The sequence below is a fragment of the Chlamydotis macqueenii genome, chromosome 7, assembly GCF_036417535.1.
Source record: "Chlamydotis macqueenii isolate bChlMac1 chromosome 7, bChlMac1.mat, whole genome shotgun sequence".
Taxonomy (NCBI): Eukaryota; Metazoa; Chordata; class Aves; order Otidiformes; family Otididae; genus Chlamydotis; species Chlamydotis macqueenii.
Genome location: NC_141562.1, coordinates 20,088,411 through 20,113,025, shown reverse-complemented (window position 1 = coordinate 20,113,025; position 24,615 = coordinate 20,088,411). Strand labels below are relative to the sequence as shown.

The following is a 24,615-nucleotide window of genomic DNA, read 5'->3' as shown; positions in this document are numbered from 1 at the left end:
TCCTAGATATTGGGCTGCTGCAGTAGAAGTGGCCTTCCCCAGTTGTGAGTTCACCTTAGCCAAGTCAAACTGTGCTTTGTGGCCACAATGAGCAGCACATCCCAGGCAGCATAGTAGTGTCCTCTCTGAAATTTCAAATCATTGAAAACAAAGAGGCACTAGAGTGTTGGAGTATTATTACAATAAATCCATTTTTAATGCCAGAAGTGTAACTTAAAAATGACTGAGCCTCTATTTTACTGAAGCTTCTCACAGTCCAGCCTAAGGCAGATAAAGCATATTAAGAAAAAAATTCTACATAAGTAGGCATAGACATTGCAAAGCACTGAACACATGAAAGCAGGAGTTCAAGGTGGCATTTGTGTGCAATGCTACTTGCTTTTCCTTTAACAGTAATTGAAGTTGCTTTTCTCTGTTCCTCTTATCTCACATATTTTTTTCTGTTTGCCATGGTTCCCGGAGTGTGACATCACTTACCAGCATGTGACCTACCTGGAGTATGGGTTTGTTTATTTTCAAGGTTTTGGTATTTTTGAAGTGATCAGTAGTATTAACTAGTTAATCAGTTTAATGAATAGATAAGTTTAGAGTAACGTATGTCACAGACATTGTCAAGAAAGACATATCCCAGGGCAAGAGAGTCAAGCTGATGTGATACAATTTTTATGGATAAAAGGCCAAAGATTAAATCAAATCTTCGTTTCTTACATACAGTTTTAGTAATCATACACTTGATCCTGACAACTGAAATAGAGCATTAGCCTGAGGTTTTTAAGGGTTTTCTACAGTTTGTGTACCAGTACAGAGAAGCTGCACTGCCTCTGTTCATGTTAAGCCTTGTCTGAATTTTTGCATAAGAAACCACAGTTCTGAGGCCTAATCTCTTTGTTGGTGCTTTTTTAAAGCAGTTCTATGGCGTCTGCAACCACAGAAGGCGTGGGAGGGGAGAACAGATTACAGGGCCTTTGGATTAGTTTATAGATGGCAGTGGCTTTAGAGAGTTTGCCTGCCTTTGCTTTATTCTCTGAGATGACGTCTGAGATCTGGGATCTAAAAATCATTTAGGGACTCATGAAAATCCTCTGCAAGAACTTTTAGTTGAAAATTTGATCATCTTCTACTTGTAACTATCATTAAACTTGGTGGATGGAAAAGCGTTTAAGTAAATTAAGCAGTTATATTTGACTGAAAAGTCAATGATATTTTAGTGCGTGCTTGTAAATCCCGCCCTAAGAAAACTTGAACCATCTCAATTTATGAACTGAGCTTACTCAGTGGGATAAAAGGTATTTTAAGATTTCACTTTCCTTATTGACACAATTAAATCAAAGTTGAATGTTAGAGTCCCCTCAAACTCCTGCCAGACTGTGGAAATAAACCACCCTTCATCTACAAAGGTGCGTATTTCTTTAGGAAAAATTGCCATGGTGTTGTCCATTGGTACTGAGACACAATAAGTTAATTTTGATTCAAAGCTTATTTCTTTTATTTGCATTTTGTATAATTCTAAATATTCAAGCATAATTTTTTCTTTATTTTGTAAGCTTTTTAAAGTGTGATCATGTGTCTACTCTCTCAGCTTCTAAATCAGCTTCCTACTCAGATATCCCATATATCGGTGGATGAGTGTGTATAGAGAGATACAAATATAAAAAGTCACAGCAAGCACACATCACTGTTTACTGTACTGCTCAATTCTTCATAGGTTGTACCCTTATAGATCTTGTTGGTTTTGCTTATTTTTATCTGTCACTCCTTGACTACTGCAGATTTTTCTTGCTGTTTTTCTTCTGTTTTCAAGTAGCCTAAATGGAGCACTTCCAGACCAGTTTTGTATTCAGAGCAAACTTTCCCTTCTGTGAGAGGATCATCCAGAAAAAAAAAAAAAAGAACAGTAGAAAAGTAGTAGAGTTGTTATTCGTTGTAGTAAAGTTTAAACTGCATACTGATAGCAGGTTAACACAAAATTCAGGTATGATAGACAAGGTCTATCTCTAGCATTCTGGCTCTTGGAAAACTTTGGTTGAGGGGAATAATGCTCAGGATAGAGGTTCAGTATTAGCCAGAATTAGTCAATGAGTTAAGAAATGGAATTAGGTTTCAAGTGACTATTCCAAGCACTCTTAATGACCTTTTGCTTACTCATAATATTTATTTTGTTACTTTTCATAATCCAAAGATTAAGACTAGGTTTTGGGTTTCTTTTTTTCCAGATGTGCAAAGAAAAATTCCCCCTAATAGAGCTGCCCTTAATCTTGACATAATTCACTGATGTAATTTTAACTTTCTTTCATTATCGAGGAGATCTTAGAGCCCTGAATCTGAAACTCACCTTGAAGACAATCATAAAGAGCAGGTCAGGGAAGATGAATCATTGCAATTGTTCTTTTCAGCTGTGGGTGCTATTTTTTTTTGTCCATTTGTCAAGACCTTTTTTGCTGCTTGTCTGCAATTAAAGGGTTCCTGTCACTACTTGCTTTACTACTGAGGGCAAACGTGTCAGCTGGGCCTTGCGTTATCCACCAGCCACCCCTTTCATAATTCAGCCTTGAACTGCTGTTTGCCTTCCCACATGCTGCAGCAGCATACACATGACCAACTAAATTTCACTCTTACTGAAAATACCACTCTATTTTCCACACCAAAGCAATACAAACATGTAAATATATATACATACGCAAGTATTTGTAATTGTGTAAATTTTCAGTAGAGTTGATGTAATGATAATACACAAGCACATCAATAAGTAGAATGCTTTAAGAAATGGGTGGAAGGCAAACCAGATGAGGGCGTGGAAGAAAGGGAAATGGTCTGAACAAAAAAAAAGAAGCTGCTAATGTCAGCAGAACCTGACAGCAGCTTTACTTGTCAGTAGAAAAGTTCCTCCTTTTGCATGCAATGGAGCAGGAACATCTACTAGGAAGTCCAGTCCTCGTCCCCCTGAACTTCTGTTTCCATACAGACAAAGGGGATTTAAGGCTTGGCTTCACAAATGTTGGTTTTAAGAAGGTTAAGCTTGTGTGAATGAAGTTCAAGGCAAACAAATTCCGATGTTTCTTCGTTGGAAACAGCTGTATAAAGGGAGAGATGCAACTGAATATCTGTTAAAAATTCTCTGAACAGGAACAAAGGGCAGGACAGGTAGATATAGCAGTCTTATGCTTTGCACTTTCCAGTGAATGTGTGCCAGTCTAGGGATGGTCAAAAAAGGAAGAATTTTTTGTGAATAGGGCTCTGAAGTATGGATTGTGATTCCTGCTGCTGTTGCAATGCTCCATCTGACCTTCAAGTCACTTAGACAGAGTCTTTCAGTATTTCATCTTTCCTGTTGTGGGACATGTGGGAGGGCTGAAAGGAGGACCATTATTAAGGATGAGGAGGTGGCGTGTTACTCTGAGGTGAATGCTGTACAGCTGACATCAGCAGCAGATGGCTCTGAGGCCGTATGAAAAGCAATTGCACAAACCACATGAGCAGACAGCATATGAAAGCGATTCTGCCAGCTTTAACTAGTCTGGGCCTGGAAGAAAGAGCATTCATGCAACACAGTTAGGGGCCTGGAGCTGTGCTCTTCCCTCCAGGTAAAGATACTTACCAATGTATGTAAAGTAACTTGACAAAAATAACTTGAGAAGGGGGTGGCAAGGCATTGAAGTCAGCTGGAACCTACAGCCCTTTTCATGGAGAGCAGTAACAAAACAAGTTCCTTAATCTTTCTAGGCTACTACATTTACTGTTTGAACTTGTGTGGCTGTGGTCACCTTTCCTGGTCTTGAAGTTGTTCAGTTTCTGTATACCTGGGAGGGACATGAGTAGCGCTGCCAAGTTGCTTTATGGATAGAGGTGGAATCCAGTGTATCTTATCCAATGTGCCCTGGAAATCTGCAGGAAAGCAGGCAATTGAGTGCAGGATCACCTGGTCTTATGTTAATGCTTAAGCAAATGAACTATTCATCACCGAAGTTAAGCCCCCTGCTTCTGCCATGCTTGCACTCTGTTTGTGCTTGCAGGCAGTTTTATTTTGTCTCTGCTGTGGAGATGAAAGTACCTTTGAGCAGGAGAACTAGGATGTCTGCTCCTGGCAGTCCTAAGCTATGCAGAGTTGGTCTCTAAAGGCCAGTCTTGTTTGTATGGGAGCTGGAGTAAAATTGAGTGAGAAGTTCAGTTCAAGGGAATGAAAAGCCCTTGGCTGTGTTCAAAATCATTAGCAGAGTGTTCGTCCCTACCATAGCACTGAGGAGCCAGAGCCCTGTTTTATTCATGTAGTAGAAGGAGCACTTTTGCGCTTCAGGGTTAGAGTCTAACGGCAACCATAGTGAGGGCTGGAGCTCCATTGATGGCAGAGAAGAGGTTTGAATCCAGTATCTGAATGTGAATTTCATACTGCTGTGAGAGACAGAACTAAAATTCCATATCCAAGTGTTTCTAGGCAGGAAAGTCTAAAATTGTTTTCCTAAAATAATTCATGAACATTAGGATGTTTGAATTGATACAGTGTTTGTGTTGCCAATTCAGATCCAAATCCCATAACAAGATCCTGGTTTGAGTCTGAGCCCAGAAAAGAAAGTACCTGTGAATTTTTGGTAGAATTCTGGACTTCTGAAGAAGGTGTATGTGGCATTGTTTCCTTGGGGTTTTTTTTTTAAGATCCAAGTGTTTGAATTTAACTGTTTCTCATTCTTGTGACTACTAAAACTCAAAACCCATTGAATGTTACAACTATGTAGAGAGACATGTCTGAACTCTGCCCTTTAGGGAACTCTAGTTCTGCTTGTTGCCTCAAGGATGTACTGAAAAGAGCCAGTCGTGTGCGGAAAGGAACATGATTAAAATGTTATTTTTTAAAAAATAGCTTATTGGTGGGTCTTTGTGCTCTGCCACTGCGTATTCGTGTCATGCTAACATATGAAGCTTTCTCTAAGAAGCAATTCTGAAGCTCATTCTTGTTTCTAAGCTAGCCTCCATGAGTGGAGTTGTCTCCATTTGCTTTTACTTATGTGACTAGTCATTACTGACTCTCCCACAGGCAGCTTGTAGGGTCATGACCTTGCTCCTATTTAAAGTTTCAGAGAGGAAAGCCAACCATGGAGGAGCTGTGTGTAGTTTTTGGCAGAGTATCAGGTCTAGCATGTACAGGAATCCTTTTTCCCATCCTGTTTTTATTTTTTACAGACTCAAATAGAAGTATAAATGTTTTTTTTCCATAAACACAAGCATTAAAAAGGCCCACGGAGGGTTAGAAGGCATCTGGCCGGTCCAAAGTAACATCTTAGGTGAAGGGGAGTTACAGTCAGGTCCCTGTGGTACAGTGATTTCAGTGGGAAGATGCTGAGACAATACTTCTGCAGAACTACTGTAAGAAATCCTCTTCATCCTTTTCTGCTTATTATGCTTCATAAGGCTAGTTCAGCTGTTCTGAATAAATTTGCAGTCTGCAGTTAATTCTAAGCTAAGATTTTGGTCTCTTCTTGTCCTTCATGGCTTGCATAGGTAAGATCTCAGCTGGGCCCCTTTAAATTTAGAAACAGGATCTGTGTTTTACCTTGACCAAGCTCAGTTGTTTGCTGCTGGTGTGATCCATACAGTACATGGTTTTTTGAGACTGTTTAATTCCTTTGAAGAACTAGCTTGAGCTCAGGCCATCTGTCTGCCAGATCCTGCACCCCTGTTTCTGATGTGTGCTGAGGGCAGTGAAAAGCCTCTTTTTTTTTTTTTTTTTGCTGCTATATCTCCTGTAAGATATTTGGTTGTGAAAGGGTATGGCAATAGGTCTGCCAGGTAAGCTACAAAAATTAGACCTGGTGATCTCTGCTTTCACCATGAGGCTGAGTATGTTGGTAAAAGAGTTAGGCTGTGACAGGAGTTCCACAGACTGTAATTTCCTCCTCTGACAGTTCTGTATGCAGAGGATGAAATATGTCCTCCTTGCAGTGGAGTATGGTAGAGCATTGATCTATTCAGATGCTTGCATCCTAGCCTTGAGCTAGAGAGCTGTTCCACTTCATGTATCTTAAGGAATATAAATAATTCAGTAAATTCAAAATGGGAGACTGTCTAAGAGGATGCTATGGGGAAAGAAGCAGAATTTGAATACATGTGTGGAAAAAGTATCATGGCTTTTGTTTCTTAAGCTGCACACCTAGTCCTCCATGGCTGTTGTCTCTGTTTACTGGAAGACTGCCTGAGTTTCCCTGTTCAATGAATTGCTTCTTAGAGAGCCACAAAGTCATTCCCAACCCATCTCATTTTACTCCTTTTGCTTTGCAAATATGCATATGATCCATAAGCATGTCTAGGCCAGGAAATAATTAATAGCAAGAAAAAGTACTTCCTTGGCTTGCAGGCAGCTCCCAGCTTGCTCCTTTCCCCAGATTAGCGAGGATTTAGGAGGCACGTGTTCTGTGTATGCTAAATCAGTTCTGCAGAAACCACTGCATACCATCATCCTGCTCTTATCTCTGAATTCCATGGACAGGCAATCTCAGCTGCTCAGCACAGGCTGGCAGCTTTAGCTTGCCAGTAGGTGCTGGAAGCCATGTGAGCGTGGAAATGACAGTGACACAAGGGCTAAGATGTTATCTCCATAGCAAAGCCAAAGGCGGTTTCCATGGTGATGGAGAAGCTCCAGGCAGCCAGTAATGCAGCTGCTGTGTTGGACAGGATCAGTAGCCTTTTTATGCAGGGGCTGCCCCAGTAAAGCTGCTGTGTGTTTATATGGCCCTCATTAGATTGTATCCAGCTCTGGAACATAAAATGAGGGGTGAGGGGAAGATTTAAATTGACTGAAGTAGGTGAAAAGAAATGGGAAAAGAAGGGTGAAAATGTTGTAAGTCTTGGAGTATCCACAAATAACATATATATGACAACTTGAGTGCATTTGATATTCTGGTCAGTATTTTCCTGAGATATTGAGTGCCAATGTTAGTAGGTCCTGAGAGAAATCCATATCCCCAAGTCTTAACTCCTCTTCAAAACATTCATTCTGAATTGGAGCCAAAATCAGAACGGATCTCTCTTTCTATATTGAGAATAGAAATAGAAATTCCCGGGGACTTGGGGAAAGTGGATGATCTTGCAACTTCTGGATCTCAAGCACTAATGTCTTATGATTCACTTGGTCCCCATTGTGGGTAATAATCTCTCAATACCTCAGCACAAGTGTGTGGAATTAATTTAGTACTCTTCCTACAGGGTCTTACAGCACGTACTTTTACTTTGCTTATTACCGGGACAGCAGGTACATCGTCTCCAGGTTCCCACAGTAGATGTGCACATTTTGCACTTCTACTTTGATCTTCTACCAGCCTGGGTTTTGTGGCTGCTGAAGCACATAGGCAGGAATTGTGTGTAAAACCGTTCAATTAAAATAATCATTTGATCATTTTGATACAGACTTTTGATGGTTTTAAACATTGGTTGCTCTCTTCTGAACTAGATGCTAAAAGATGTTTGTATTCTGTCTTTCAGGTGGTGCAGGGGATCGGGAAAAGATGCCTGTCAATCATGAGGCTTTCCTGCTCATGGCTAATTCCCAGAATGAAATGGAAGATTGGGTGAAAGCCATCCGACGGGTTATATGGGCTCCATTTGGTGGAGGTATTGCAAATAGCTCACATGCACATAAATTAAAACATTTGCCTCAAGGTAAAACATATTCTTGTGATACTAGGATATGTGTAACACTGTAAGATCACTGAGATGCCTAGATAAGCTCTTGATTGTCTGAAGTGTTTTGCAGCAAGGGGATTGGGGTCACTTTTTTTTTGCCAGGGGATGGAAGGGAATGGGAGGGCACAACCGGACTGTATAACTGACTCTCGGTCACTTTTGTCAGAACTCAGTTTTTTACAGCTAATTATGAACTATTCTGTGGACCTTTCTTATCCTTCTGGACACAAAGAAGTGTGTCTAGATATCTCAATTTTTCTATCGCAAGGCTGGATGCCTATCTTTAACCACCGTTCAGCTAGAGGCAGCAAAACTTTTCATCTAGCTAATGTAGGGCCCAGTTGAGAAGACAAAACTTCCACTGGCTTTTGTGGGGGTGTAGCATGAGGAAGAACAACAGGGTCAGGCTGAGTGAACATCTGTAAGATAATACAGCTGTTGACAATTCCTGTAATTAAAATAAACAAAAAATCCAGACTCTTAGGTGTTGATAGTATACCAAATTCTTCAAGTTCTCAACTCAGTAGATTAGATAGGAGGTGGTTTTGTGGTGTAGCATAGAGCAAGAGTTCATGGATGTTTTCTTCTGGGTTCACTGTTGGTGACAGCAGCTGCTGGCTCTGTACTGGACACTCTATGCTTTGAAGTGTCTTGTGAGCTACTGATTAAGTTCATGCAAATAGTGGTATTGTATGTGGACAGTGATATTGACCTTTTTTGAAAAGTACAGATAAAAAAGTGCCAGATAAGGGTTAGGTAATATAATTACCTTTGCTGAAATGAAGTTACTAGTTTTCCTGGACCTAGGGGAAAAAGAAGTGACCTTGATGCAATTGAGGGAGGCTCAGATACAACAAGGTTCACTAAGAAGACCCAGTGTTTGTTAGTAACTTTTATCTTATGTTTGTGTTTTTTTTGTTTCTTTTTTTTTTTTCTCTTTTAAGTGACTCTTAGAATTTTCAGTCTCCTCATTTTTGTCTTGCATCAGATGTAAAACATAAAGTGTTTAGAACTGAATTTTGGCCCATGAGGTACAAAAGCTGAGAGTTTTGGTGCCTGAGTTGAAAGCCAAGTGGCGTAACTCTCTCTTACAGCTCAGCACACGCATTTGGTTTGTCTGGAAGACAATCTCTACCGATGATGTAATTTTTTCCTAGATCCTTCTTTCACTTAGCAGAAAGGATGTATGTACAAAAAGGCAGCTTTTACCTGATTCTGAGAGGTTGCATGCAGTACTGTTGTGCTGTGGGCAGAGCAAGCCCTTTTTAGTAATAGGAACTAATCTACCATGATTCAAACATGAATATGGGCTTGTTTTGATTTCCTTCTGAAGTCCAGTCCACAGTGAAGGGTCTTTTAGACTGAGCTCAGTGCAGCTGCCTGTAGTTCCTCCATCAGAAGTCTCAGAATCTGAGATGGTATTTCTGTGGACATTTGTAGTGAACCTTATAGCGTGTATTTTACAGCTTTGCTATGTGCATCAAATAAATACTCTGAGGAAAAAGGAGACATTCAGTCATGACAAATGGTACATGATCCAGCAACAGGCTCCTTCTTTAAGGCTTCTTCTGTCAGGACAGCTGGTATCAGTGCAAATTTGGCTTCTTTTTTGTTAATGTTCATGTTGTCAGTCTCTTGGAATAGTTCCAGAGCAAGCATCTTTTTAAATATTATAATAATAAATAATTTTAAATCCTGAGGCTTTAAAAACAGAAACATGAGAATGGCATAAAAGTAGGGATGGATTTCTTCTTGTTTGTTTGTTACTTTATGGAGGCAGTATTGTTCTAATTAATCTGCTCTTTTTCTGTACCTCTAAATTTCTCTGCAAAGTTATTGGATAACATTTTGTTTTTCCTTTAAGTGAGGTGGATACTCTTACATTTGATTCCAGGAACAGGGACTTTATGAGATATCAAAAAACAGAATGAAATAAAGAGAATGTGGGAGCAGGGCAGTGCAGGGGGGCATACAACAGTGTTGGGGGGAGAATACAGCAGCTGCTGTTTGTTGCTGTTCTCACATACCGCAAATTTGATCTGGTTTCATCAATGTTAGTGTAAAGGCTGCTTCAGCTGTTGGTGAGAGCTGCTTAAGATCTGTAGAAGAGAAGCACTGTTGTTTACAGAGTTGGAAAGAATTGCAATTTTGTATTGATTATTTTCCTCTACCTCTGGATAAAAACTACCCAAGAACATGGATACATCCTGGGCAGTCAGCCTGGCCAGAGCTCTCTGCCCAAATATTCAAATGCAGCAGTCTAAAGCTAGCTTGGCTATGTCTGCTCTGTAGTCCAAGCTGCATGAACAGATTCTTATGCTATGGTTTCATTGCTTTTCTGAGCTGACTGAAGTGCTAGCTGCTTTCAGGAGTGGTCTTTTCCCACCTTGCAACCATGTGTTCCCTCCCCATTTCATTTTGCTAATACTAGTGGTTATGCAGCTGTGCAGTAGGAAATGATCTGGCAGAAAAAAGAAGGAGGGAGGATTAGTTTGTAGGTGGGTTGGCTCCCTAGCCCTTTTAACCATGCAGCTGCAGGACTGGTAGTTCCAACACAAAGAGAGTAGTGGGGAGAGATGATGGGATGGAAGAGGGCATGCTTGTTCATTCTGACTGCAACCTACACATAAACTGGCTTCAGGTAAACCATGGAGCTGCATCCTCACTCTCTGCAGTTGACAAAGTATCTATCGGAGTTCAATAACTAGCTAATAGTTAAGATGTTCAATCTGTTGTTTCCAAATGGTTTTAGCCAGTTTGGGGAAGTGATCAAACCTACTCCTCTTCCATCAGAATCAGAGCAGGGCAATTTCTTTGTAAGTGAAATCCCAACTTAGCTGAAATGTAGGAGGACAGTAAACATAGCTGTCTCTGTGTTTTAGTTGAATAATTCGAACTCTGCTTTGCTACCACCACTAATTTGAGAGCTAAGTCTTATCTATCGACACGTTTTAATATATAAAGCTAAAGGCATGGTGAGAGGAATTAAAAAGCAAGCTTCATTATTAATATGTAAATCTCCAGCCCTGGAGAAGGCTGATATGGTGTAAAAATGAATTATGCCAAGATAAAAGGGGAGGCTTAGCCACACTTTAATCTTTGCTGATGTACAAAAGAAACATAAATCAAAAAGGTTGAGGGTATCTTCTTACATGTTCATGTGGGCACATGAACTATGTTTAAAGGTGAACAGCAAAAGCTTCTTAAAATAAAACTGAAAACTCCCCAAAGCTGCTGAGGATCCCAAATTATTAATAGAAGACACATTCAGGCTTAAAAGCCATATGGAATGTGCGCTTTGAAATACACTTCAAATGTGGCCTTAAAATAAAATCCTAGAGTTCCTAAGTCTTTTGAAGAAGAGCTGTCTTGTTTGTGGGGAAAATAGTTTCTAACAAGGTTCCCTGAGTTTCAGGCTCCTGAATTCTTGAGTCTGGTCCATCTTATTTGAAGCAGAAGATTTTGTAAACTGAGATTTGAGAGTACTCTGTATGTTTTGATTATGTCTTTATTCTTTAAGTTTGTCACAGTGGCTTGATAACAGTAAGTTTTGAAGCACATTCTGACAGAAGATTATTAAAACTGTTCACTATGATCCTTCTTACCTCGATGACGGATGAATTTTACTCTGAGTTTACACCACTAAAAGTTTATTTGGAGTGCCCAACAGTCATGCTGTTCTGCAGCTGCTCTTTAATATGTAGCAGTGTGTAGCGCTAAATGCAAAAGGTTCATGGCTGTAGGTTTGGATGAGAGTGAGCCTGCCAGTGTCCTCTGAAGGTGGATGCAGTGGAAGTGTTTAGTGTAGTAGGGGGAAGAGGAGGTCATTCCTCACTCTGTATGTGTGTGGTGGGGCTGTACTGCTAGTCTGAAAAAATACAGCTGCTTTAAGGAAATCTCTCTCCATCTGTTCACCTCTCAGCTGGCATGCCTTCCTCATTTTTGTCTTGCATCAGATGTAAAACATAAAGTGTTTAGAACTGAATTTTGGCCCATGAGGTACAAAAGCTGAGAGTTTGGTGCCTGAGTTGAAAGCCAAGTGGCGTAACTCTCTCTTACAGCTCAGCACACGATCAGCACTGCATGGGGACGGAATCATTCTGTGTTAATCTTCTGTTATGTTTGTGTTTATTTTCTTCTGTTTACGTATTCTTTCTTGTCATGAGCAGTTCCTTGCTCCTCTGCCAAAAATGCATGTCACAGCTCCTTTCTTTCTCCATTACTTTATCCTAATTTCTCCTCCTCATCCCAAGCTTTCATCAGTTCCTTGTGATGGAGAGGAGGTGAAGTAGTTGGAAAAGATGTGACTCCCTGAGGCAAACATGGAGAGCTTTACCCTGTGACAAAGTAATTATGCTGCAAGAGCTCCACAAGTGGTTTCTTCATTCAGGACGAATAGCCACTTTTTAACTGGTGGGCTCTGAAGACGTGTTCACTGAGGAAGCCACTCTATTTGTCACTAATTTCAGTCCACTTCTCCATATAGATTAAACCATGATGTGTGGATTCTTTTTTCTTTTGTCAGCTAAACAGTGAGGAGAATGTCTTTGCTTGCAATCAGGGCCCTGTGCAGATCATGTCTTGCGTTAGGGGAGAGCTGCAAACTAGAGGACAAGTCTCTGAAGTGTCATTTAATACCTATCTCAATGTCATTATAAGTAATGGAAGAATAGCCCTACATAGGCCTGATTAGGAATCCTGTTTTAGATGAATAAATGACTTTCAGATAACATCTGCATGAGAGCAAAACATGACTGTTTTGAAGGGTCAGATATTGATATTAGATGTGTGTCCAGCAGGATGCCAGAGTGTTTAGGAGCTAGGATATGACATTAAGTCTTAGGAGTCTGGGGTTTAATTTTTCCACCTGCAAGATGGGGATTTTCTAGTAAGAGCATCGAGAGCATAGAATCATATCAGTGGATTTAAGATGCTAAGATACCGCAGTAATGAAGAGGGAGGCGACTTCTGTTAACTGCTGAGTGTTAGGACAGAGAGTAGGTTTCTGCTCCCTGTCTTGCTAGAGGACTCCTCCAGAGTGACAGTCTCAAGTGGGATTCCTGGCTGGGCCAAGAGGAGCCCTTTCTCTAGGTGGCAGGGTGGGCTTCCCTTGTGCAGGCTCCCACAGGTGTGTGGGAAGTGGTGCTAGGTGTTTGTTGTGCCTGACATGTGCCCTTATCTCTGCACAGAGACGGCTGGCGCCTGATGCAGCTTATCTGTGTTTGCTCTTCAGTGTTGTCTCATGTTGGGAGATGGGCCCAACCAATGGAAGAGGAAGAGAAAAATGATGGGGGTTATGAGTACAGATATCTGCCTGGGGCTAGGAGGTGCATGAATCATCTGCGAGGAGGTACTGGTTGGCATTGCCCCAGGCAAAGATACCACAGACAGAGGGTACACTTGTGGATATAGAAACTGAGACACAGAAAGTTTAAGATCTGTTTTTGAGATCTGATTAAGGTTTGTTTGTTTTGTTTTTTTTTCTAACTTACCTCTGTCAGATATATCTGGGGTTTCTCTTACTGCTTTATGACCAACATATTTTACCATTGTGATGCAGCCTTGAGTTAGGGAAGGGCTAATGTCCTCATTTTTTGTAAAGGAGGAGTCTGAGGTATTGAGCAATTAAGTAACTTACCTGAGGTCACAATAAGTATCTGTAAAAGAGCCACTCTGAAGGCATTGTTCAGCAAGGGAAATAGAAGGATCACAACCCTGGACCTCAGGACAGCAGACTTTGGCATTTTCGGGGATATGCTTGGAAGAATCCCATGGGAGATATGGTCTTGGAGAGAAGAGAGGGCCGGGAGAGCTTGCTGATTTTTTCAAGGATTACTTCACCAAGCTCAAGAACAGTCCTCCATGTGCAGGAAAACAAGCAAAGGTGGCAGGAGGCCTGCATGGATGAACAAGGAGCTCCTGACAAAGCTCAGACCTGAAAAGGAAACATAGGAGTGGAAGGCAGGGACAAGTGACCTAAAAGGAATATAGAGAAACTGTCTGAACATGCAGAAGTGGACTTAGGAAAGCTAAAGCCCACCTGGAGTTGAATCTGGTGGGGCTGTGAAGGGCAACAAGAAAGGCTTCTTCAGGCATATCAACAACATGAAGACCAGGGAAAATGTTGTAGGTGCACTACTGAAAGAGGCAGGAGACTTGATGACAAAGAGCATTAAAAAGGACAAGGTACTCAATGTCTTTTTCACCTCAGACTTTACTGGTAAGATTTGACTTCGTCGTTCCCTAGCCCCTGAAGCCAGTGGGAATGCCTGGAGTAAGGAATACTTCTCAGTAGAGGATGACCAGGTTAGGGAACATTTAAAGAAAATGGATATACCCAAGTCCATGGGACCTGATGGGATGCATCCATAAGTGCTGAGGGAGCTGGCTGATGCGTAATTGGGTGAGGTCCCTGAAGACTCCTATCTTTAAGAAGGAGGGCCTAGGGAACTAAAGGCTGGTCACCTTTGTTGCTGCGACGGTGATGGAGCAAACAAACCCAGAAGTAATTTACAAACATATTAAGATCAAAAAGCTGACTGGGAGTAGTCAGCATGGATTTATGAAGGGGAAGTTATGCTTAACGAACCTGATAGCCTTCCGTGATGAAACGGTAGATGAGGGAACAGCAGTGACTACTGTTTGTTTTGTGTTTAGCAAGGCTTTCAACACTGTCTCCTGTAATACCCTCATTTACAAATCATAAAGTATACACTAGATAAATAGACAACAGGGTGTATTGAAAACTGGCTGAACTGCTGCACTCAAAGGATTGTGATCAGCAGCCCAAAGTCTATCTGAAGGCCAGTCATTAGTGGTGCAGCCCAAGGGGTGATACTGGGGCCAGTAGTGTTTAACAGCTTCATTAATGAACTGGATAATGGAACAGAGTACACTCTCAGCAAGCGTGCAGATGATATTGGGAGGAATGGTTGGTGCATCAGATGATTGTGCCATCATTCAGAAGGACCAGCCTCTGAGCAGCTTGGTCTAGTTGATGTCCCTGCTCCTTGCAGGGGGCTTGGACTAGATGACCTTTAAAGGTACCTTCCAACCCAAATTATTCTATGATTCTATGACCTCAACAGGCTGGAGAAACGAGTGGACAGGAACCCCCATGAAATTCAACAGGGTAATGTAAAGTCCTGCATCTGGGGAGGAATAAACCTAGGCAACACTACACACTAGGGGCTGACTGGCTAGAAAGCAGCTTTGCAGGGAAGAACCTGGGATGCTGTTGGGCAGCGAGTTGAATATGAGCCAGCAATGCACCCTTGTGGCAAGCCAACGGATTCCTGGGCTGCATTAGGAAGAGCATTGCCAGCATGTTGAGGGAGGTGAGCCTTCCCCTCAGCCCTGGTGAGACCACATTTGGAGTGCTTTATCCAGTTCTGGGCTCTCCAGGACAAGAAAGGTGTAGGCTTAACTGGAGAAAGTCCAGTGAAATGCCACTAAGATGATTAAAGGAAGAGAAGGTTCAGAGTGGATCTTATCAGTGTATATAAATACTTGATGGAAGGGTGTAAAACTAAAAGCAAAACTAAAGCATGTCAAGAGCAAAAGGTGTTCCTTAATGACTTTTGAAGATCCTACCTTTAGAAGTCAGCTGGCTACTCCACTTCCATATAAAATTAGCAATTTTCACATCTCTTTAGTTCACTCCTTGAGTATATTTCACCTTTAAAGTTGCTGGCTAAAGGCTTTAAGTGACATTCAGTACCAGTGCCCAAGCTTATCTGGCCTCTGAGTGGAGACCATGCAGTAACCTGGTCATCACAAAGCAGAAATGGTTACTCTGAGTAGTGCGTCAGGACTTGTGCAGTAAGAGGGGCAAATCCCCCACTATTCATTTCAAAAACTCTGGGCAGCAGAACGAGTTCTGCACTGCAATGCCATCTCTCTAGCTGTCATTAACCAGCTTAGTTCCAGTGGCTTCTGAAGGATGATGCAGTTTGGCATCAGGAGAATGAATTTGTAGTACTTTGTCTGTTAGCATGGGCAGTCCTGGGCACCAAAGAGCAGTACTGGGGAATGACAGGCAGCTGAGCAAGAATCCTTCTCAGTGCCTCTGCTCAGCAAATAGAGGAAAAAATACAAATAGAAATGACTTCTACTACATTTGCAGGTGAGCAGGGTAAACTTTTCATGGGATTTTCTTGATGAAAGTCTTTTGGGAAATGCTGATTTGATAAAATGAAACATCACATGGGAATGTTTCCATTTGGATGAAAGCTGTACTGGGAAGGGTTTTTCAAGTTCAGGGTAGAATTTTTAATACAAGCTCTGCCCTGAATTGGTCTTGTACTCCAGAGGTTGTGTAAGCAATTAAGATGTAAAATCTATCTAACTTAAGCCTTTTCCTCAAAAAAATTACTTTGAAAAAGGTCTTGGAAAAGAGAAGATTGCAGGAAGGTCTGGTGGATAAAATCACAAAAGTAAGGAGGATTTGAACAGTGCACAGTCATGAGATTTGAACCAAGAAAAAAAGTGTTTCATGAAGTGCAAAATTAAATTATGAAACTCATTGTCATAAGGTGCTGTGGAAACAAAAATAATGAATAGATTCAAAATAGCATTAGATGGGTTCATAGAAGATAAGTCTACCTGGGCTGTCAAAGAAAAAGTTCTGGGAAGGAGCCATTAGCTTTGTGTATGTTGTATTGCTAAGATCATTCCAGCTTTAGATAAAATACGGTGGGGCTTGTGTTTACTTTCATAACAGATTGTTTTTCTCTTCTCTTCAGCTTGTAAATGCCATGGAGAGGAGACAGTGGCTGGGCATTTGTTACTCTGTTGCTGGCTACTGCCTTGTAACGCATGATCTGACCAGTACCACCTCCTACATTGGTGGTTTCTCAGTGAGACAATTCCTGTAATCATTAGATTTATACTTGATGTTTGAAAGCTGACAGTCTTTAAAACACTGATGGTTCTCACTGCACGTCCTGGCAGTGTATGATTAATGGGACAAACATGTTCCTGTGGTGTTTCTCAGCTTGCAGGCAAGCCTTTTAATTTCTCTGTATTAGTCCTTTGATGAATGTTATGAGGATATGTGCTTACTGTAAGGGTAGTATGCTGCTTGCAAGTTGCAATTTTAACCATTTAGGAGCTGAGCCAAAGAATTCACCCTCTCTTTTCCTATTTCCTTTCTAAAGGTTCCGCTTTTACTCCCTTGCCCCAGCTGCTCCTTTTTCCTTTTCCTCCATCATGATGTAATCAGTCTTGCAATTTCCCCTTCCTATCTTCTGAGTTACAGATCAGGGAAGGGAACGTTCAGCCCTTGACCTCTTCTAGAAGTGTTCCTGCAAGGTTAGGAAACTTACTGAAATATTTTATTCATTTTACGAATTGGAGTTAAATGCCATCCCCTTACCAAGCACAACCAGCCAGGTTCAACTGTTGCTAGAATTTAGACCATGAACTTATGCTTGTGTGGCGAAGGTATAAGTTATGCTTTATATTGACTGAGGATTTTAGTTGTTTGAGGAAGCAATAAAATTAAGCCATATACAATTTACCTGGTGGTGAGCTTTACAATTGCAGGTTACAGATTGACAGAGGTATTTATGATGAAGTTTGATTTGGATAAGCAACCGTACATTCAGTGTTGATCCTGTCTGCTTCTCAGTGACTGATTGTGCTTAGATTATCAGCCTTTTAGACTTGGGAAGGTTTGAGGATATAAATTTTTTCAGTTTTTTTAATGGATAAAAGGGGCTGGTTGGCTGCCAGGTTCTGGCATGGCCAGAAATCCAGGTGGCTCGTTTCATTCTGTACTATAGATGAGGATCAGCAACAGATTTCAGACTCCATAATCCTTGCTTTCGAACCCACAGCTGGAATTCTCATCCTTCTCTAGTGATGTGATGCTGGTGGCAACAATTATACTATGTCATAACTATTTTTTTACTTACACTTAGAATTTTTGTAAAATTTTACAGTGAGAGGGCATCAACATGCCGCGCGCTTGAAAGATATGATCTGCTGGTCAGATGCTTTCTACAGCCATAGCTTCAGTCAAGTCTATGGAAACTATCTATTCAATGTAGCAAGCATGTGCAAGAGTCAGTAAATAAAAAGATGTTCTTATGTTGTGGGGAGAAAGAAGTTTTACAGGGCACGTTTGTCTAGATCACTGCTTGCTAAAAGGCGTTTTTTTCTTGCTCGATATTTTGTTCTCTAAATGCTTCTTGCCTTTGTTTAGAGAGAAATAGACCAATAAACACAGGGGTTTGGCTCTGGATTCAGAATGTGGTTAAGTGATGTTTAGGTCTGTTTATCATCTTTTCTCTGAGTAAACAGTTACAGTCTCAAATTAGAGCATAAAGTGGTCAGAGTCCACGGCAGGGTAATTTACTGTGCTGCTCAGTCAGTTCCTTTCCTGACATATTTTACAGAAATGAGAAGACACTTCACACAGGTTAGGTAGAATCGACTGTGGTAGAAGGATGAACATAGCTATCTGCTAACCTTTCAACCCAGGGTGAACTGGTTTATCAGTCAGTAAACAGAAGCCTGTTTATTCTCAAAAGATTTTGTTTTACCAGTAAAGGTTGAGACCCAAGCTCAGAGCAGGAGAGGGGTGTGGGAACATAATTTTTTTCAGAGAAGGATCTGCCCAAAGCGTTTGGAGACGGAGGAAACTGGAAGGGAAATTTTCTGTACAGGAGATGTACTGCTGAAGTCTTTGCTGCTAGGTTCAGCCCCGTGACTGGCAGTCCTGTAGCCATTTCACTGTTCAGTAGGTACAAGGAGATGTTTAAGTGCCCATGTTTGCCTGGTTTAAAAAATGAATCTGTACAAAGCTCAACTTGAAAATGAGGGAGCTTCAGCTCTGATTCTAACTTTAATGCTAGACCTTTCTGTACAAATAGATGAAGCAGTTTCCCAGATCTGAGCCCCCTCAGACAGGTCTGTTTGAGTCTACCTGTATATTAGCTAATACTTTGTGTAAGCTGGTGTCTAAAAATACCCACACCCTATGGGCACTCACTAGAGCTGTGCAAGCCAACAAGTTTGCTCACAGTCAGAGATGAGGAGGGATATTGTCTGAGTTCATGCAGGTTCACCACTCCTGTCTGTTGCAACCAAATTCAAGAGTGAATTTGACCTAAGTTAGATGCCAAGCCTGAGACGTGCCTGGATTTTCAGAGGTTGTGTGAGCTGTAGTGAACTTCCCAGCCAGTCTCAAGGCTTGTAGTGACGTGTACAGGCAGGATGCTTTCTTCCTGCTCTGGTACCTGCAGCAGAATAACTGTGGTGGTGCTAGCTCATGAGAGCATTACTAGGACTCTCTCAATAAAATGACACCAGGGAAAAAAATGCCTCCAGCTCCCCAGCAGCAAGTTCATGTGAGATGTACTTGCTAAACAGTTTTTTAGAAACCTAAGTTCTTTTTTAGGAAAATAAGAGCCACCCAGTGGTAAACTTCTCTAGAGCTAAGCAAATTCACACCAATGGGGAAAGAGGGAGTTCAGCCTCCATTACTCCTTCTCTCCTTGGCACACGTGTATGGGGAGATCGCCAGGTGAAAAAATTTGATGGTAGTTTATATGCAATGTGGCCAGCTCTCTGGATTTTATTCATATTCTTGCAGTATCAAGTACACTTCTGTAGTCTGCGGCCCCTGCAATCCAGTGATTATGTGTGAATCTTGGATTTCATTTTTGAGAAATGTGGTTAACAGAGAAAAGAGGATCCAAGTGTGACCTGGAAATTTAAAACACAGAAGACCAGAAAAAGAAAAAAAATAATATATATATATATATATATAGTGATTTTTATTCCAGTCTCCTCATTCTGTGATCTAAGTAATGATTTTTAACACAATACTTTGAAAGGCATTAGGAATTGTTTCATATAAGGAGACAGGTGGTAACTGTGAAGTGTGTAGATGGGCAGTACAATGTTGCATTCTTCTCACAGGACACCTGTAGCTGCAGTTACCGTGTGCAGGGAACAACGTTGAAGCAGCTGCTATTTTATACTTTAGTTGTGATGCTCATGTGTGCAAGCGTATGCTCCTTCTGCCTTTTTCTCTCACTAGAGAGCTATGTTTGCTCTTTCTTTGGAGAAGAGTTTACATCTCACAACTCATGGTATTATAAATTATGCTAAAGTCTTGAATCATGCTGTATCCTTGGCCACAGACAGAGGCTATGAATTTCACAGGTTAATTACACTTTGGCTGTAACAATATCCATGTTAAATAACATGACTTTCTATTTCATTGGATGCCTCCTTGTTTTGGTTTTGGGAGATGGAAAACAGAAATGGAGAAGTGAATGGAAGAATAAAAGTCTGCATTTGCTATATCCTGGGCTCCCATTCCAAACATTGAGTCCTAGGCTCCATAATGTTATTAGCAGACGTGACACGTTTTGAGACATTGTTCCAGAGAAGAGAGCCAAAAATCCTGATGGTGTCTCAGCCATTCAGAAGAGGATTGATCCTGCTCACCAGTTAGCACTGTGGGCAGGCTCTCCCTAACCTGCAGCCTGCTGTGTTCACCGAAAGAGAAAAGAGGATGGTAGAAGTGTGAAGAATACCTAGGACTTCATTTGTACCTTTTGTTTAAGTATCTCCATCACTTTCCAGATATTCTTTAGTGGGCTTTACATACTGTGTAGTGTATTCTCTGGGCTTCTAGTGTCTAGCTGTGCAATACCTTGCTACTCAAGTTATACCTTGAATAGCTAAGGAATACCTTACTACCTTGCCATTCAGGAACTTGAGCTTTTGATCCTGGTACTGCCTTCACCTGTAGTGAGAGACAGTCATTTCTTCAGGAGTTTTTGGTCAAAATAGAGAATGTAGAGACAGAGCTGGATCTAAGGTTTCCTGAGTTGTGGGACAACGCTGTCTCAGTGACTGGAATCTCAGAGCTTGATTTACTGGATCCAGTATCTTTGACGTGTGTGTTCAAAGTGAGCCACAGTGTAGCTAAGAAAGTGGTGGGCCACTAAGTTCAGATGAGCGTTGTCTATACAGTGACTACAGACATGATATTTTAATAACAGAAGCAGATGAGCAGCTGCAGACAGGGATCCTTTCTTTTTTTTCTTTTTTTTTTTTTCCTCCCCACTGCACAGTGAGATAAAGTTAGTCGAAATTGTCAAAATTCCCCAGAAGCTTGGTGCAAAGGTTTTGGGTGGTGACTGCTGCAGATCTGCAGTCACAAGAGTGCATTTTGTCAGGGCTGACCTCTGTATAAGTACATAGGGCATTGTGTGACAAGCATTTTTCTTAACTACAGGCTTCTTACCCTAAGAGCAGGAGCTGAGGGAGTGAGTGTTTTCCTGCCAGTAAGTCCTGGGGATTGGTTCACATGTAAGGAGTTTGTAGTTCCTTCCCCTACCAGTTATTCAGCTGAGCTGTTCATCTTAGGCAACTTCTCTGAAAAGGGCTAAAGCAGAGATTGTAAGCACAAAAAGCTGCCCAGGTCAAAGACTGGAGGTTTTCCTGAGCTGTGTAAAACTTTCCAACATGTCCCAGAGCTGTGGAGACACTCTGGGAGCACCCTAAGGCTCCCAGAGTAGGGGTCGGGGGGTAAGTTCCCTTCCAAAACCAGGTTTCTGCTTCTGGTGCTTTGCAAGAAGATCAGAGGCCAGACCAGGGCACCCGGTTGCCTGAAGCACAACTAACATTGCCTGTATCGGGAAGGGATCCAGAGTGTGGCATGCAGACAGCAACTGTTGCTCAGCTTTTCCAGCTATCTAGAATAGATCTGACAAGCAATTAGAGCATGAATATATTACAGAGCCGATGGGGGATGCCTTTGTTAAAACTTGTGACCCATACTTAGCTGCTGTTTACATTGGCGGCAGATTCGAGGGTGGGCAAGACCCTACCTGCCTGTCTTTCTCCTCTCTCCTTCCCCGTGCAGAGGGAGCCGGGGAGCTCTGCGTCTCATTGGATATTTCAAATGCTTTCTGCACAAGTCATAATTAATGCCGAGTTGCGGAGCTAAGACCAGATGTGCTGCCGAGATTATCTCCCAGGGCAGATCGGCTGCTCTCCACTCTGTAGCGCTGAGTGAATGGAAAGCTGCCAGTGCTGGGACTCAGAATGTGTCTGATGCCTGAAGTCAGGACTTTCTTTCTCTGCCGCTCCTGCTGTCTGACACTGCCTGGTTTCTGCTTGAAGCTCAGCGCCTGTCATGTAGCGGAGTGCTGCACAAGAACAAGAGGTATGAGGTGATTTTCTGGAGTTTAGATTTGTGATGGTTTTCCTAGAGGAAAAGCAAATATTTGAGCTTAGCCTCAGACAGAAGCTAAGAATGTAAAAAAGGAGCTGGCTTTACAAAGGGGGAAACAGTAGGAAGGACCCAGTCTGTCCAAAAATACTAACAGATGCTAAGCTAGCATTTGAGGATAGTTCTGGGGAGATGTGTTTCTGTTTGCTTTTACATAGAATATTTAAAGGGATGTATGTGGATAAGAGCAATTGACTTCTAGGATATGGAGGCTGTTCTTTGTGGAGAATGGGATCAGAAGACACCAAGTTCTACCACAGACCAATTTGCGTGACCTTGGGCAAGTTACTTCTTCAGTTTCTCTTGCTAATTAATTCCTAATTATCTGTTACATCCTTTCCTTTCCCCCATTCTTGCATGCTTTGTCTGGCTGGATTGTTTAGTTGTTAGGATCTTTTCTTAGGCACGTACAGCTCATAACGTGGAACTTCTATTTCAGTTGCTACTGCAGTAATTCACGTAGTGTGTACTTGGGTGGGCCAGGGGAGGGAAAAAGAGTTACAGGTTTGTGTGTGTTTTGTGCTGTGGAAGCATATGCATTTCTGAACGTCTGCCCATGATTTTTTTCTCAGTGCTTTCATGTGTGGGAGAGAGAGATAAATGGGAGCCTAAGCATGAATGTGGGAAGGTAAAAGCAGATTCTTACGTGTGCAGGTGAGCACGTACACAATCTTTACATCCGTAAACTGCCTGTCTGTGAGGCACCACATGCATGCGCGGGTGTGTGTACTGCTGTATAGCAGCATCCAGGTGTGTGCCTGATTATCTTCCTGTGCATCTTTTAATGTGTGTGTACTAAGCTGTGCTTACAGCTGACATAGGTGTGCCTGGACTTCTCCCACTTTAAGTACATACATAGTCCTCAGTCCTCCCTATAAAGAAAATCTACTTAAGAACTGACTTTATTATCTCTGTCTTTAGTTTATTTTTGTTGAAACCGGAGCTCTGAGGAAAAATGAAGCAGAGAGCATATGTTTTCCTGCCCACTGCGTGTCTGGACAGCATAGCTGAATGTATAGGCTTTGTATGCCTGGAGCTGGTGGGTGAGTTATTCAGGCCAGGAGAGAGAGCCTGTCTGTGTCTTAGTCAGTACATCATTCCTGGCTCACTTTTTCCACAAAGAGCCACCTAAATCTTTAAAAAACAGAGGCAGCTTGTTGGAGTAGCTCTGCTAGCCCACTTTTTTAGTATATCTTGAGTCTTTCTGAGATTAAGGATGTGGTCCCAGGCATGCTAGGGTGTTTTTCTGCTTTGAAACCAAACAAAAAGGCCTAGCTATTGATAAGGGTATGACAAGGAAAGTTAACCCTTAAGTTGCTAGTAGCTTTTGGCTTTATTTCCAATCTAACACAGAGTGTGACTGGATGGCACTGGCTCCCCTTCTTCTGAATGAAGAGAAAGACTTTAATGTCTTCCAGCAGAATCATCAAATGGAGTGAAGCACTGCCAAGTTCAGTCTGAGCTGCAGGCACCAGTGATTAAAAACAGGCCTATGCCTTGAGGAGCCAGAGGATGAGGCTGTATGTGACTGACTCCACGTTAGCTTTTTCTTGCAAGGCAGGGCAGTCCCTGTCCAGCCCAGTGATGCTGTCATATCCTGGTAGTTACAGGGGCATTCTACTACATCCATTTTACAAGCCTTTCTGAGACCTAACTGAAGTAAGATGGGCTTTACAGAGCTAGGAGTACATTGCCTCCTCAGCCTGCCCTGGGAGACCAAAGTAGGTGCATCTGCTATGTCTGTTGCTGCTGTAGCTGTAAGAGCCCTAGCGGTAATTTTCCTGAGGGCAGACTTCATCAAGGCCCCCCCAGCAGATGCCCAGATGAAAGATTTCTGCAGGCCCAAACTGTCAGCAGCTCCAATTTGCCTTTTACAGTCCCTTTCCAGCCCCACTCCAAAGATAGCTCTTAGCTTGCTCCTTTTCTGAACCCTAACACTAGTATCCTTTTCTAAACCATGGACAAGCTCTGCAGCCGCTGCACAAATTAAAGATTCTCCAAGGCCAGCTTTCCAGCTCCACTAGCTGTAGCTCTGTGCTTTCTCTCTCTAAACCCCAACCCTGATGTTCTTACTGCCAAAAGACTTCTCCTGGGAGCAATCTTTCTTCTGAGCAGTGGCTGGAGGGTTCCTTGCCTCTGCCTCAGCCAAGAAAAAATTAAGGCTAAGATGGAGAGAAAGAAAAAGCACAGTGCTGCAGTGTAAAACAGGGCTGCAAAGGGAAAGTTGCAGTTACCAATAGACTCAGCTTGAGTGAAATATTTTCTTTGTAATGCTTGGGGACCTTTTTAGTGCTTCCCTGGAAAATAAGGGTTCAGGGTTGAGGAAAAGAAAAAACACATCTGCAATTGGAGTTGGGCTGCCAAACCAAGGTGGGAGGCAGCCAAGAGAGCTGGGCTGGGAGAAGTCTTTCATCCCGGCAGTGGCTTCAAGGTCTTTTCTTCACCTCAGCAAAAAAAAAATTACCTGTGAGGGATATGTGATCTCGCCTGCGCAGTCCTTCAGCACACACTGTCACACAAGAAGAAACCCATGCTTGCGTCGGCTACTTTCACTTATCATATGATGAATTAGCTTCATCCTCAGTCATATCAGTCTTGGTCTCATGCCTGGTTTTTCTTGTTACCTATTTTAAATGGTGTGAAGGGAAGTGAGCGGTATTGCAGTAGAAGAATATTACAGTGCCTACGTT

The 24,615-nt window shown here is 42.0% G+C and overlaps 1 protein-coding gene across 2 annotated transcripts in view; it reads left to right on the top strand.

Moving 5' to 3' along the window:
* ARHGAP22 (Rho GTPase activating protein 22) overlaps window positions 1-24,615 on the top strand; it is a 125,837-nt gene that overhangs the window by 78,896 nt on the left and 22,326 nt on the right. For both annotated transcript variants that reach the window (XM_086751969.1, XM_086751968.1), the window contains one exon: window positions 7,468-7,596. In XM_086751969.1, the coding sequence (XP_086608095.1) occupies window positions 7,491-7,596 (106 nt within the window). In that variant the 5' untranslated portion in view covers window positions 7,468-7,490. The remainder of the gene's footprint in view (window positions 1-7,467; window positions 7,597-24,615) is intronic.